General features: G+C 51.9%; 6 protein-coding genes across 6 annotated transcripts; 4 read left to right on the top strand and 2 right to left on the bottom strand.

Annotated features, from left to right (window-relative positions):
* Positions 1-273: 273 nt before the first annotated feature.
* Positions 274-966, top strand: VPS60 (Vacuolar protein-sorting-associated protein 60; the record flags this gene model as incomplete). The annotated part of the gene is made up of 2 exons (XM_064839947.1): positions 274-339; positions 394-966. The coding sequence occupies 2 exons, from the start codon at positions 274-276 to the stop codon at positions 964-966; spliced, it is 639 nt and encodes a 212-aa protein (XP_064692268.1).
* Positions 967-5,082: 4,116 nt separating this feature from the next.
* AHA1 (Co-chaperone) lies at positions 5,083-6,173 on the top strand (the record flags this gene model as incomplete). The annotated part of the gene is made up of 2 exons (XM_064839948.1): positions 5,083-5,427; positions 5,493-6,173. 2 exons carry the CDS (start codon positions 5,083-5,085, stop codon positions 6,171-6,173), a joined length of 1,026 nt encoding a protein of 341 aa, XP_064692269.1.
* Positions 6,174-6,535: 362 nt separating this feature from the next.
* On the top strand, positions 6,536-7,573 carry LTS14_007257 (uncharacterized protein; the record flags this gene model as incomplete). The annotated part of the gene is made up of 1 exon (XM_064839949.1): positions 6,536-7,573. One exon carries the CDS (start codon positions 6,536-6,538, stop codon positions 7,571-7,573), a length of 1,038 nt encoding a protein of 345 aa, XP_064692270.1.
* Positions 7,574-9,336: 1,763 nt separating this feature from the next.
* LTS14_007258 (uncharacterized protein) lies at positions 9,337-10,401 on the top strand (the record flags this gene model as incomplete). Its single annotated transcript, XM_064839950.1, has 1 exon — positions 9,337-10,401. The coding sequence occupies one exon, from the start codon at positions 9,337-9,339 to the stop codon at positions 10,399-10,401; it is 1,065 nt and encodes a 354-aa protein (XP_064692271.1).
* Positions 10,402-10,431: 30 nt separating this feature from the next.
* LTS14_007259 (uncharacterized protein) lies at positions 10,432-12,277 on the bottom strand (the record flags this gene model as incomplete). Its single annotated transcript, XM_064839951.1, has 4 exons — positions 10,432-11,021; positions 11,074-11,494; positions 11,516-12,027; positions 12,190-12,277. 4 exons carry the CDS (start codon positions 12,275-12,277, stop codon positions 10,432-10,434), a joined length of 1,611 nt encoding a protein of 536 aa, XP_064692272.1.
* Positions 12,278-13,253: 976 nt separating this feature from the next.
* On the bottom strand, positions 13,254-14,763 carry LTS14_007260 (uncharacterized protein; the record flags this gene model as incomplete). The annotated part of the gene is made up of 2 exons (XM_064839952.1): positions 13,254-13,310; positions 13,549-14,763. The coding sequence occupies 2 exons, from the start codon at positions 14,761-14,763 to the stop codon at positions 13,254-13,256; spliced, it is 1,272 nt and encodes a 423-aa protein (XP_064692273.1).
* Between the last annotated feature and the right edge of the window lie 133 nt (positions 14,764-14,896).

Genomic DNA, 14,896 nt, shown 5'->3' on the forward strand with positions numbered 1-14,896 from the left:
TCTCTACTGTGCTTGAAGTGAATGCTCAGGACTCAATCAATATTTGATGACATCTTGAACTAGATTTGAGCAAGATTCCACGTCACCCTTGGGCTGCAGCGGGGCAATAGATGATGCCTCACATGTGAACGACCACAGGCAACGACATTTACTGTATCAATACCAATTTTACATATACGTGACCGTCCAAACGAACAACAAAATCCGTTCGAGACAACAGTGCACTCCACCATTTGCGAAGCTCCGCACGACCGCATCAACTCACTGTCCAAGATGAATCGACTATTCGGCGCAAAGAACAACACACCTAAGCCGACCCTAAACAGTGCTATTGCCAATGTACGTAGATCGCCTTACGATGCTGGTAGATGTGTTATACTGACTCTTCCCCAGGTGGACACACGGATAGAATCAATCGACGTCAAACTCGCCAAACTCACGTCAGAACTCACAACATACCAACAACGCCTATCACGAATGCGAGATGGACCCGGCAAGAATGCAATCAAGCAGAAAGCAATTAAGATCCTGCAACAACGGAAGATGTACGAATCACAGAAGGACCAGCTGCAGCAGCAGAGCTGGAACATGGAGCAGGCAGGCATGATGCAGGATAACCTGAAGAACACAATGGCTACGGTCGATGCGATGAAGACGACGCAAAAGGAACTGAAGAAACAGTATGGGAAGGTGGATATAGACAAGATTGATCGGCTGCAGGACGAAATGGCCGAGTTGATGGAAGTGGGGAATGATATTCAGGAGAGCATATCGAGGAGCTATGATGTACCGGAGGATGTTGATGAGGCGGAATTGGACGCTGAGCTGGAGGCACTAGGTGATGAGGTGGATCTGGGAGCAGAGGGTATTGGAGAGGGAGAGATGCCGAGTTATCTTTCTGAGAGTGCGCCGCCTACTTTTATCGACGAGGCCCCAGTGCCCAAAGAGCAGCAGGCTGCTACGTAAAGCGTGCAGATTTACGAATGCACGTGAATGAGCCACAGTAGCACGGTCGTTTCTGAGGATCGCAAATCTCAACGCGAGTATCTAGACCGTGAGCTCCTCTACCAATTACTCTTGCACTCCTACTGCGTAGCGCGAGAATGCACTGCTTAGAAGACGATCGTTAGCGACAGAGAAATTGCTATGCACGACACTGGAGGCGAATGGCGCGCAGGAGGTAGTGAAGGAAATCGATGCCTTAGCTGACGCTTTGAGGCCTGTTCTAGAGGCATTGGTCAGCGAGATATGCCGGGAGCTATGCATTCCGGTACGACATTATCTGCTATGTCAGCTACCAGCTAGCCACTAAGCATTCATACATCGTACATTGATGAGTCAGAATGGTGAACGTTTGGCTGAGCAACGCACAGTCTCAGATGTCATCCACCTATTCTGCTTGCAATTGTCTCCTACTATACCCCATCAGACAAAGGTGGATCTTCAACATGACCATTAGCGCGACATGAGTGGCAGCAAATACATGTCCTCCTGCAACACAAGCTAGATGACTACACACGTGCTATCTCGCACCACCAGCATCGGCATAAATACAAGTCTGAACCATCGTTGACCGAATCCTTGGACATTCGTAAACGCGGCACTGGTGCTCTATCATTGAGATCGCCTGCAGTCACTTGCAACCCTCATCACAATCCTAGCCTTCGCCTCCTATTGGCTCTGGTCCGCTCATGGCCAACCGACCATAATGAGACGGGCTGTGTGGTGCAACATCCTGGACACACTGCCACGCTCCACCCTGTGCCACGCACTCTGGTTTGGTGTATAAGCCAACCGGTGAAGCAAAGCAGTGCGGTGAGCGGCGGTGTAGTGTAGCCGGATGTGTGCATGATGCTGTGGTGGCAATTCGGTGTGGGACGGAATCAAAAGAAAAGCAACCCCACGTCAACACAACGTGTTGGTATAAGGGGGGACATCACACCTAGGACATGGAGTTCCTGGTTTGTATCATCGTCGGCCGAAGCCTCAGATAGTCGTAACGCAGCTGTGCTGCTCCATCATCGGGGTTACTTGCCTTTGCTCGCGGGGAGCCATTGGAGAAGTTTGCAGCAGATGGGAAGCACTTCATGACCAGTGATGACAGACGAGCCTTGTAGCAAGGCGGCGATCTGGGTGACCGATCGTCGCTGAAAGCAGGTACTGATGTTCTGAGGTCCAACAAGATGTTGTGGCCCCTGAGTGTAGAGCTGCACGGGATGCGTTGATGGGTTGTGGAGGCGTCCATGATTCGCGGACGGGATGAGAGACAGGTGGATCTTTGTTTGGTGAGATATGTGGGATGGAAGACAGATAGAGAAGGAAGCAAAGGTGAGTAGGAGCATGCAAGATGAAGACACTGACAAGTAAACAGTGTGTCGGACGGCAGGACGTTTTGGCTAGCAAGAGCATGCGACAGCATGACAAGTACGCTGCGACCATCTCGTAGCAGCTGCATCAGAAAGCTACATGACGAGCTCTCAAGCAGGTCCCAGGGGTTGCACAAGTGTGATGATGTCTGCTCCTGCCGCTCAGAGCAACGTGTGAGAACGGCGGAAAGAAATGATCCAGATGTTGAAAAGATTACGGTCATGAACTTACCGGAAGGTGCCAACTACACAGTGCGTAAATCTACGCAACAGAAGTTATCGAAACGATCTATGTATGGGGCTCTGACAAAAGCTACTCGAATAACAAAGTGCATGGCATGACGACGAAGACCTGAATGGCTACACAGGACTAGTCGGCCGGACCACATCCATCGCTGAAGAATTTTGGACCGCGCACAGCTCAACTCATGTTACCGTCCCTGCGAGTTTGCAGAATTGCGCTGGTGCTCGATTTTCAAGTCTCATATCGGGCTTGACGGCGAGTGCGCTGATGCAAGGCGCTAAGCCCATTGCACTTTGCAATCATACCCGCAACTGTTTCCGCCATCTCTGTCCGTCACCGAAACGTCCTGCTGAGACGACCGATCTGATTCCGCATCACTAAGGCGATGCCTCTTCAGCTCGCGGACGTCAAGGTATGACTTCTTCAGGCTGAACCGAAAGTCTGTGGTCGCTGAAAGTCTGCTCGCAAGAATCACACGGGTCATTCTAGCGATCAGGTTGTAGCTCAAGAAGCCTCTTGGCTTTCTTGCTCGTCCAGCTCTCTCATTGTATCATACAGATCATTCCATGCCTGCTTAGCATCCCAGCCAGGATCTTGTATGACGATGGACTTTGTAGTCTCCCGGCGCCAGGATTTGGATTGCTTCATTATATGTAAGTCGTCACTGCCGCCGTCGAAGCTCCATTCGCCTTGATGAGTGCACATCCTTGCTTGCTCTACTGCTAGATCGAGCCAACGCTGCCAGACGGCGTTGTCAGGCATTACCTTGATTGTCCGAACCCAACTTCCGCGCTTGGTGAGTAGTATAGCCTTCCAAAGAGCCTCCGTGTAATTGCGACCTTGGTTGCCGGAAGATACACGTTCTTCTTGCAAAAGTGCAGTAGTGTCCCAATTGAAGCGTCGCGGCATCGCTGCCGCAAGCCAATGTCCGGTATTGAGAAGCAGACACGCCGCAGCCCACGCTAGCTGAAGTTGAATGGTAGAGTTTGGGAGGAGGATCACGCTGACCATGAGAACGAATGTACCTATCAGTGATAATGGCATGAACTGACTCTTGATCGTGTAGTCGATGATGTCCGGTACGAGCAGTAATGCACGACCAGTCAAATTGCTACACTTGATTATGAGGAAACTGCTGTTTGGCCAAGCGATGACAAATGCTGCAGGCGTAGGTCTGAGTCGGCCATATACGGGCCCTGAGAACTTCAGTGTCCAATAGTTTGTGAGTCCAACCAATGAAGATAGCATGGAGAGTAAAACGGCCGCAAGGAGAGACATGCCGTCACCATAGACAACCGAGAGTACAACGAGCGATATGGAGAGGACACAGCCGAATAAGTTGAGGAGGATTACGGGTCCGTACCAGAGAGCACGCATGTCGCCGCCAACGCCTTTCCCTTGTCCAGCGTCTGACATACCGATTCGAAGACATCCCACCTCGAATGACCGCAATTGCGTATCCCTGTCATCCAGTCAATTGCTAGCACTGGCGACCGTAGATGTGCATACTTGCAAGAATGCCGCTGCCACATGGGTAATATACTCACGCTGTGAGCCCGGATGCGTACCGATCACCAAAGCTCGGATACTCTCCTGACGCTCCGGTCTTTCGGCATACAAAAGCGAGTGAGGTGCTGGCATAAGGCGTGGTAAACAGAACAGCCACGACAGCGAAGCTAATCGTGAAGTTTTTTGACAGCCTCTTCGCCCAGTACGGCCAGGAATCCCACGATGTCAAGCTGGAGATCTGCTAGTTGATTGACCGATCGCAACTGCCAATGAGCGCCAGGGAAGGAGATCCCTATGCTCGAATGATTGCTCATGTTCATCTCGATCGGGGAAGCAGTGACAAGTGTAGCCTTAACAATATGGGTAATGTGTACAGGTAGATTCGAGATCGATGTGCAAAATCGCTAGTGTAGGTTCTCACCATCCTGCTTGTAAAAATGTTCATACTGGTCGTACCGCTGGATAGTGTACCATGAGAGGTAACATATGATTGACTACACCGTATTGCAGTCTTGCAGGAGAAGATGAGGTGGAAATCGGTGTACTTCTGCCAAGAAGTGGCCCATGCACAGCTGCTGCTTATGAAATCTTGCATATTCCAGAGAGTTCTTCGATATAACAGTCGTGCATCCTCCCACGTCAGCTCCTCGGACGAATGGTCAATTTGGTTCTATACTGACCTTGATTGTGGTCGAGACGACATTCTCAAGGTATGTACGGACGCCTGCCATCCTTCCCTCCTTGTTATGATGATATACACAGCTGGCACCAGTCTGAGAAGATTTGTACTCTTCTACTGCTGAATAGCTCGAGATGTTCTAATAACTCTCCTCCCTGATTACACAACGAATCTTTCAATCTTCTCCGTGCCACAATACCGGTAGAGTGTCGGCTGACAAGATTGTTACAGTCTCTCGACCTTCTGCCTTTCCAAAGTGGACTGCCCTCTCGCAACCATCCAACATGGCGCTTCACAACCCGAACAACTGGCACTGGGTGAACAAGGACGTCCGACCATGGACTCAAGACTACCTAAACAAGGAGCTCGTCGGCTTAAAAGCTAGCAAAGACGATGGTACAAGCGCCGAGATCAGCAAAGTCATGAGCATGGACGGCGATGTGGATGTCTCGCAGCGGAAAGGCAAGGTCATCACCATCTTCGATGTGAAGCTGCAGCTTGAGTACATTGGCAAGGTGCCACTTAAGGGCGAGGAGAAGACTGAGGGCCGGGAAGACGACACAAAGGATGTGAGCGGCACAATCACAATCCCTGAAGTGGCACACGATACGGAGGAAGATGAGTATGTTGTATGTCTCCTAGTGCCCAGCACTTGTCTCTTACAATCGTCCGCTGACCACCTTATTCGCTGCAGTTCGAGATAGATGTCTACAGCTCCGACTCCAGCAAAGAGCCTGTGAAGGACCTCGTGCGCAGAGAGATCACACCACAGCTACGAAAACATCTGGCCAAGCTCGCTCCTACTTTGATCAAGGAGCATGGTAAAGATATTCAACACGCACCTGGCAGCAACCCATCATCTGGCTTCAGCACACCAAAGGTGGCGCAGAGCTCGTCTGTCGGCAAACAGGCTGAGAACTCGAAGCCGAGCAGTGCCTCTACGACTGGAGGGTCGAAGGTAAACGTTACATCTCTCTCCGACCAGCAGGAGTTCCGCACAACCGCCGAGCAGCTCTTCGAAACTTTCACCGACCCACAGCGCATCGCCGCCTTCACGCGAGCGCCACCGAAGGTTTTCGAGGGTGCAAAGGAAGGAGGCAAATTCGAGATCTTCGGCGGCAACGTGTCTGGCTCATTTGAGAAGCTGGAGAAGCCGACGTACATTGAGCAGAAGTGGCGGTTAGCACAGTGGCCGCAGGGACACTACAGCACGCTGAAGATCAAGTTCGAGCAGAATAACACTGATGCCGTGACGATCATGAGGGTGGACTGGGTTGGTGTGCCTATCGGGCAGGAGGAGCCAACGCAGAGGAATTGGTCTGAGTACTATGTACGCTCGATCAAACAGACCTTTGGGTTTGGCACGATCTTATGATCTTGACAAGCAATGCTGCTATACTGTAAGCCATAGCATGGACCACCAAATCTTTTCCCAGGCACTTGGCTGCGACATCGAGTTACAATGACAAGCTTGTGTAGCAATACCGTGAATCGTCGCTTCCGTGCGTGTGACTTTCGCGAGTCGCTCCTTCCCCTGACACGTGAATGCTGAGATTAGCGCGGTTTCTGCCGCCTGACGCGACTCCGTCCATATAAGTTGAACTTAAACACATCCTGGAACATCCATCTGACATTCCACTCAATTTATCCGTTGTCACACTTCCTCTCGACACCAGGTGATTGGTATAATCTCCCGGACGCCTAGCATGAGAGGTGGCTAACCAGCATCACAGCATCATGATCTCGACAGAGCTCCGCTTGACGTGGGTGCAAAGCGTTCGACCAGATCTGCTAGGCTCGCATCTTGAGGCCTACATCAAGCTTATTCCAACCTTCAACATGCTCAGGCTTTGTGCCCGCCACGGAAAGGGCAAAGCAGTCACTGTCAATCGCCTTCCCACCGAACTTGTCAGCCAGATCGAGGCCGAGCTTCTTGCGCAAGAACACTACGGAAACGACATCCCTGTATGGGGAAAATCTGCCTTCTGCTTCCGTGGCTTCTGCGACCCTATCGACCATTTGTACTCGGAGCAGGATCTCGTCCGCCTCTATGGTCACTACTTCTACGACGCAACGATCGACGAGACTCAAGCCTCCTCCGCAAAGCTGAACGAAGACAAGCGTGCGGACCTCAACCAAGTTACGATGGAGGATGACGGCCTTGACGACGAAATTCTGCCCGGCATCCAGTCATGGCGCGCTATCCACGAGGAGAGCAGATCACTCTGGCTGTCTCTGACTGGCGGGATCAGTGACTCAGACTCTGGATATCTCCAATCGTTGAATAAGATGTTCCGTCAGCTGTTCGGTCTCGATCTTTCGGTCTCGCATCAAACGTTCAAGGCCAAATGGCTTCACGAGGACTTCAAATCCGGTACTCAGGCATTCATCATGCTGCCAACAAGCGCCCAAACGTCGCAGTGCCTCCCGGAACGCCTGGCTGGAGAACAGATCACGGTGAAGCTTCCCACCGAGCACACGACCAGCTTCTGTGTCGCACCACCGCCGCAGTCGACCAAAAAGTCTATGGCTCGCTTCACGCGCTGTTTGAAGATTCTTCAACTCGAGCCGTTGCCGCTTTTGATGCGCCAGGATCTTGTCCACGGTCGCAAAATGAGAGATCAGAATCATGGCGCGGAAGATGACGATCAGTCAAGCGATGCTTCCAAGTCTCCATCGTCAAGTAAAGACCAGGAGGAGGATGAGGAGCTCGGTCCGGCCCTGAGGTTGATTATGGTGACCAGAGACGACTCACAGTATTGTTCAGAAGACTAAGGTTGAGGAAGGGCTTGAAACAATGGCCGTTGTTACTACAGTGGCTGTGTACGAGTAGCATCAATCGTAGCAGGCCACTTGCTCCTGAACAAGCTGCTGATGGCGTCCGCGTGCGTATCATAATCATGGTGCGAGAGAAGCAAATCCCATACCCAAATTTAATGTCGCAATCTGTGATTGCGCCTTCATGTTACACTTCTATCAAAGTACAAAGACCTCTCGATTGCCACGCTAAGTATTCCTCACTGCGATATCATAACAATATTCTGCATCACTGACACACCCTTCAAACCTTCCACCGCTGTCCGTCTCCCCACCAGCATGAAATCCGCAGTCAAAGGGTCGTTTTCTCTTCAGCCTCGACCAGCTTTGCAAGTGGCTCCACCACAATCCTATATAGCGTGCCAGTGCTGAGTCCACGAACCGAATTATGCTTGCTAATTCTGTGAAAGCGACCGCTGGCTCTTGCCATCAAGTTGCTGATATCGATGAGGTGGTCGGAGCAGCGGCCACTTCTCAGTCGATGACCGGTCCTCATATTCACTTTTCCTCGACGACAACCTGGACTTGAGCTTCCGCAAATATCTTAACGGCGGTGTCGTGAGCTCAAGGGGTGACTCCTCAGTAGATAGAACGGCCACAGCTTGGTCAGCTCCGAGCACAACATATGTCGTTTTGCGGCCAGTCGAGGAAGCACTTTCCTTTTCGAGGCTGGCGGCGACATCCTCCATGCTGGATCCTGGCTTCGCTGTGATGCTGCGAAGATACCTTAGGGGTGGAGGGAGGACGAGTGGTATGTCGCTGCTTGGACCTGTGGCCAGGGGGCGGTCCTGGCCGAGGACAATATAGGTCGTCATATTGGAGAGGGAGTTGATGTGGGAGCGGGATTAGTGACTGGGAAGTATTTTGATGCAGAGGAGAGGATTGCTTCCAAGTATGACTGCTTGTTCTTTGGCAATCATATCCTAGGGATCATACGTACGATATATGTACCATTGCAGACAGCGACTTGGGCAGGGCAATGCGGAGTCGCATTTCAAAGCAAGTGTTCCTTTGTCAGTAGACGCGAGCCATCGCCAAGATCTCCAGCGTATGAGGTGCTTGCACGAGAAGCCACCCAGGCCATCACTCTGCTATCTGGCAGGTACATCGATTCATATATTCAGCCACCCAGGCCATCACTTCACCAATCAGGCTTGTGCTAGTCTGAAAACGGACCAACGCTTACCTGAGCACTGCAGGCCTGATGCCGACTTCGGAGGCTGGGTCTAAGGCGAGGAAAGGAGACGTTCATCCACGACACGCCCGAAACTAACAGGCTTTGCTTACTACTGTAGAGACAAGGCAAAGCATCGACTGACTTCCTATTTCGATTGATTCTCTTAGCATCGGGTACAGCCGCTGGCTCTCAAGGCCGTGAGCCAATGAACGCTGGACATCCTGTATGATTCAAAGTGCGCAGTCAAATGTGCTCGCAACACTCCGTTCGTTCCCTCGCCATCTACATATCTTCTTACTTACATGCCAAGCCCAGGTCCATAAGGCTACGCACACTGTACGGTGATGCTCGGGTGGTGCCTTTCGCTGCCCGAACGGCGCGAACGGTCTCCTGCTCAAGCTGGAAATAAGCTCGAGGACCTGCTGCGGAGAATCCACAATCTGGACCAAGGGAAGTGCTTGACGTAGTGTGTAGCTCTCCTTATAATAGGAGCCAAAGGTAGAGATCGGTATGACGGCAACCAACACTTGATACAAAGTACGAAATGGATCGTTTTGAGCACAAGAGCATCAGTACTAAGCCGTACGACCTGACATATAGCTACTACTTATCGCCAGACTTCCACAAGCGAACATCAGTGCCGACTCTAGTGTTTTGCCATGGCTACCCTGACGATGCATACATGTGGGCTGGAGCGGTGAAACATCTGGTTGACCTACCATATCGAATCGTCCTAGTCGACATTCTTGGCTTCGGAGGCTCATCAAAACCCAAGGAAGCTTCAAAGTACCGCTACAAGCAACAAGCCGACTCTATTGCTCAGATCCTCGATAACGAAGGTGTGAAGGAGGGTGTCATCCCAATTGGTCACGACTGGGGCTCTGCGACTGTCCAGCGCCTCTACTTGTACCACCGTGATCGCTGCATAGGTCTTGGACTGATCTCACTTGCCTACCAAATACCGTCTGACCAGCCATTCGATCTTGTTACGGCCAACAAGGAGACTGCTAAACGTTTCGGCTACCCACAATGGGAGTACTGGAATTTCTTCAATGCGAAAGACGCAACCGATCTCATGGACAAGCACATTCAGCGATTCCTCGAAGTCAACAATGGCAACTTTCCTTCGCCTAAACCTGAGGAAAACGGTCGAGATATCTGGATGCGAGAGATGTTCTGCGTGCCCAATGCTATGAGGGAGTATGTCACCGGAACGGGAAAGTACGAAGGATTCACAGTCGACCTAAAACCATATGCTAAGACGCCAGAGTTCCAAAAGTCGTTCAAAGACCGACTGAGTCGAGACGGCTTCGAGGGCCCGGTCAACTACTATCACTCGCTGACAGATAACCACAATCTGGAGGATGAGAAACAGCATCTTTCTACCAGGGAGGCGAAGACGATTAGCGTGCCGGTGTTGTATATTGGTCAAACTGGCGACTGGGTGTGCCGAACCGATTTGATGGGCGACGCGAAAGAAGCTGGACTTGTGTCGGATGTGGAGGAGAAGGTCATCCAAGCTGGTCACTGGTGTCTTTACGAGAAGCCGGAGGAGATCGCGGGCCTAATCAAGGACTGGCTGCAACGCCGCTTTCCTGTCAAGTCATGAGCTATATAGATCAGGCATGTGAACTCTTGATCATGTCAAAGTCCGTTCTTTGACCCGAACGTTGACATTTCGCTGATGCTGAAACCACCCGTGCCATACATTCCACTCCGTCTCCGGCGTCTTAAACTCGAAATGATACTCCCGCAGTAATGTAGGAAGAAGCTTATACATCTCCACCATCGTGATGTGTCTGCCAACACAGATCCGCGGGCCATAGCCGAAGGAAATGACATGGCGCGCCATAACAGCTGCACGCTTTCCATCCAGCCATCTGTCCGGATTGAAGACATCGGCGTCCTCTCCGAATATCGTCTTGTCCATATGGATGGCATTGGCGTTGACAATGACGGTTGTACCTCCTGGGATCCAGCGGCCTGGAATTGAGGCGCCGCCTTTTGCTACCAGTCGTGGAAGTCCCGTACCTAGTGAATGGTGTATACGAAGGCCTTCTTTGACGACAGCATTGAGGTAGGGCAGCTTGATCGCCACGTTGTACTGTACGGGTACCGAAAGTGTAGCATTTTCGCAAGCGGCATCGATCTCTGTTCGGAGTCTTGCAAGCACGGCAGGGTTCTTGTGAACGTGGTAGAAGATCGACGTCAAGGCTATAGCAGTAGTATCTGCCCATGGGTATTAGAGTTTATAAGTCAATAGTGCATCACTGACACTCACCTGCACCCGCCCAGATAACAGCATAGACCTCAGTCGTGACATCATGAACACTCCAGCCCAGCTCCATCCCACGCTTCTCAGCGACATCTATGAGCTTGTTGAGCATATCTGGCTGCTCAGCTACAGCTGGATCACGGTTTCTCTGATCGAGACGTTTTTGAGCGACAGCCTTTGAATCAGCCACAAGCTTGCTAGTACCACTGACCCCTTCACGAGCTGATTTGCCACCAAATATAATCTCGCCCAGCATCCAAACTGTCCGTAGACCGTAAGGAAGGTACGTGTTCGATGCTCCGATGTTGGGTATCGTGGTCAGCGTGTTACACCATCCATTGCAGTCAACGCCCTTCTCTACCATGCCAAACCCGCCTTCTTGACCAAAGAATATCTCACCAAGAACGTCAAAGGCGTAGCGCCGAAGCTAAATACTCATATCAAACACTTCTCCCGCTTCGGCAAACATGCTCATACGATTCTTGAACAGCTGTACGATTCGATCGACACAGGGCTCGTAGCTCAGGACAGCTGCCTGGGTGTACGACGGTGCCTGGATCTTACGTCTCTCCGCATGCTTCGTTTCCACGCGCTTGGGGAAGGAGTCGTTGCGAGCACCAGGGATGTTGGCTCGAAAGCCTTCATAGAACGGTGCCTTGACGAACACCTGCGCGCTCTTACGCTTTGGGCCGTATATGGTCTCGATAGCCGAAGGTTCACGGATCGCTAGTGTGTCGGGAGCTATGCGGACGATGGGACCATACTTTTTGTGGAGTGGCGCCTGACAGTTCTCTGCGATGCCATATCGTACCGTGCGGAAGTACCAGAGTGTCGTGATGCGATGGACGCCCAGAAGGGTCCCGGATACTTTCTCAGTGGGTGGAACCGAGAGTTGTATGCTGCCAAGCACACCACATAGACGATCCAGGCGGTTATGAGGGAAATAAGGCCAATAGTGGCCTGGTCACGAGATGGTATGAGCATGCCTTCCCAGCAGTGTGGGTGGGATCGTGGGTAGTGGTTGTGCTAGAACTCGAGAGAGTCGAGAGATATGCTTAAGACCTTGACAGTCATGGGCTGTGGTTATCGTGTCATTGAGGTACTTGCAGCAGCTATGCTTACTCTCAATAGGCGAAGCGGCGCTATCCAGTGATCTGCCTTGGCATAGGCCTCGACCCGATCTCGTCGCTGTCGACATCGTCCGAACCATCTCGTATGCAGCCTGACGTGCAGTAGCGGACTGTGATCACACCTATCGTGTTGTGGTGCAATGTGATCTTTCGAAAGAGAACGATCGTGCACGAGAGAAGTCCAACCGCATCTGTGGTGTGAGACGATCCTGACAAAAGTCGTGGGCGCGATCGCCACTAGGGTTAGGGTTTGGGTAAGAGAAGTGAATGGCCATAGCGACGACATCACCGCCCTCGAGAACTTGATATGGCACCAGCTCGACGGTTATATCTCATGGCCTCTTTTGAAAATCGATATAAGAGATCTTTTGCCATGGACCTCGTCGCTGTTACCAGTGCAAAGCAGACGACAAGCATTAGTAGAAAGCCTAAAAGTGGACTTAAGGAGTAGACGACAGCCATCACTTCGTGACAAGGGATGTGAGAGGATCTCCAACACACAAAGTGATCTATACTACGTGAGCTGATTATGCATCACTGCGTCCGCGCCCACCCAGATACGCAGACGAGGACACCCAAGCAACACGGTCAATGGCTCCCGGCCGTTCCCTGCACCAGAAACTTTTACCAGCGAAGGTTTGAGCGCAGTGCGGCTTTGTGGAAATACGAATGAGACGTGGAAGAACAGTAGAGACGAGACAAGGCCAGCCAAATAGCATGGTAAGAAGCCGTAGGGCTTGGATAAGTGCCTCCATGACCCCAGTAAACGGCCGAAGGCGTGACATGCTGCCATGCCTTGAATACTGTCCCTCGTATCCCACCAGGACCAGCTTCGTACCAGCCAGACAATATGTACATCCAGCCATCCGAACCATTTATCGTACCATGCCCCCTTCAATGTACCGAGCACGACTTGCCTTCTCTCTCTTCGCAATCTCTCTGGCGTAATCTTCCGTGCCAGTAGTCTCATGGAATTGCCTTGAAGCATGACGTTCCTACAGACCCAAGCAAGTCTCGTCAGTATCGTCCATCCAGTCACATTTCCAAGGTTCGTGATCAAGCCACCGCAAGCGAAGCTTCATTAGCAATTAATTGTCTCCGCGCATAGGCAAGCTGTGTGCAAAGGCGAAATGTAAGCAAACGCGCCAAAGATCATGGCTGACAGATAAATGAAGGAACATGAGTAAGCAAGCAAGCCGAGCCGAGCAAGACATGCTTTGTAGCAACAGGCATGTTGAAAGCCTGCTAAACTGGCGAGCGCACGCGGCTGAAGAGCTACTCAGCAGCCGAGCAGGTCACGCACACTGTGGCCGGCAGCTCCCACGTTCAAAGTGTGGGAAGCAAAACATACCTCATCCAACGTCCTCGCCAAATTCGCATTCCTCGCCACAACCGCCTCAATCTCCCTCCCTACATTACCCTTCAACCTGACCTCACACGGCCGTGGCAACCACCGCAGGATGTCAAAGCCATTGGCGTAGACCGCAGTATTGCCAGTCGTTCCACTGCCGTCCGCTCCAGGCAAGGTGAAAGGCATATGGATGGTCAGACATTTCAGCCCCCAACAATACCTCAGACTTAGCCGAACCGTTTCCTGGAACCGTTCGAGGATCTCATTATAGCAGGGTATTTCGAGGGAGATACGTTTGATCTGCCGACGAGAGCGCTGATGTAGGTGCGAGAGGGAGGCAACGGAGGTGCTGAGGTCGAGCGTGAAGTGATTCTCGCTGTACAGGATACTGCGGGCTTCCTGGTAGATCTGTTTGTTCGTGCGTAGGAGGGCTACGATAAGAGGATCGGAGTCCTGAGGTCTTGGGATCCTAGGGATGTCAGTCTTGGGAGGTTCCGGATGCGCGGACGAACGCGACGACCGTAGCGAGCCGAAGGTGGGCCCAAAGACCACGCTGTTTTGGCTTGTTGTGGAGGAGGAAGAACCAGAGGTGCGTGTGCTCAGGCGAGCAGAGCGGGAGCGACGGTTTGCCCAGTTGCGAGGCGCATCGGCGGCATTGACTCTTTGCACATGGCATTGGACATGATCATCACGCTCATCCTGCGCGAAGCTATGCCACGGACGTGGTTGTGGCCCAGATGGAACCTCACTGACGTCCACTTCAGCATCATTCAGGCCCAGCAGGCTCCCATCCTCCTTGGCCTCGGGCTCCATCTCCGGTGGTTCCTTCTTCGAAAGCAGGATATTGAACGGACGCGTCAGACACGCGCGATAGATCTCGTTCCGGATCTCAGGCGGCATATTGAAGAGTGGAAAGACCTGATCTTTCTTGACTTCGGCCGTCTTGCTGTCCTCCTCTTCATCCACAACTTCGCGCCTAGTAGACACAAACACCCAGCCTTCTGTTTCCGTCCCCTGACCTACGCAATCCTCTTTTGTCCCCTTCAGCGGTGGCGACACCTGATCTACCATATCCTGCAAAGTCGTTCCCTCCCTACTACTGCTCATCTCCGCCAGCCTACTCTGCTGCCTCGTGCTCATCCTCCGGCCATTTGCACTTCCATTGCCAGAATTGCCACGCTTCGCGACCCGCCCGACAACAGGGCTCTTAGCCATGTCGCCGTCAGATTCGTAAGCGAAGTGGTATATCTATTTCCGTCCCAAAGTTGATATGTTGCCTATGTCTCCACGTTGTTTGGTCAAGGTATGCGGGGTTCTAGGTTTCGTTTGTTCCAAGGTGACGTGCGAA

Source organism: Recurvomyces mirabilis (genome assembly GCF_035927965.1).
Source record: "Recurvomyces mirabilis strain CCFEE 5264 chromosome Unknown scaffold_20, whole genome shotgun sequence".
In the NCBI taxonomy this organism is placed as follows: domain Eukaryota; kingdom Fungi; phylum Ascomycota; class Dothideomycetes; order Mycosphaerellales; family Teratosphaeriaceae; genus Recurvomyces; species Recurvomyces mirabilis.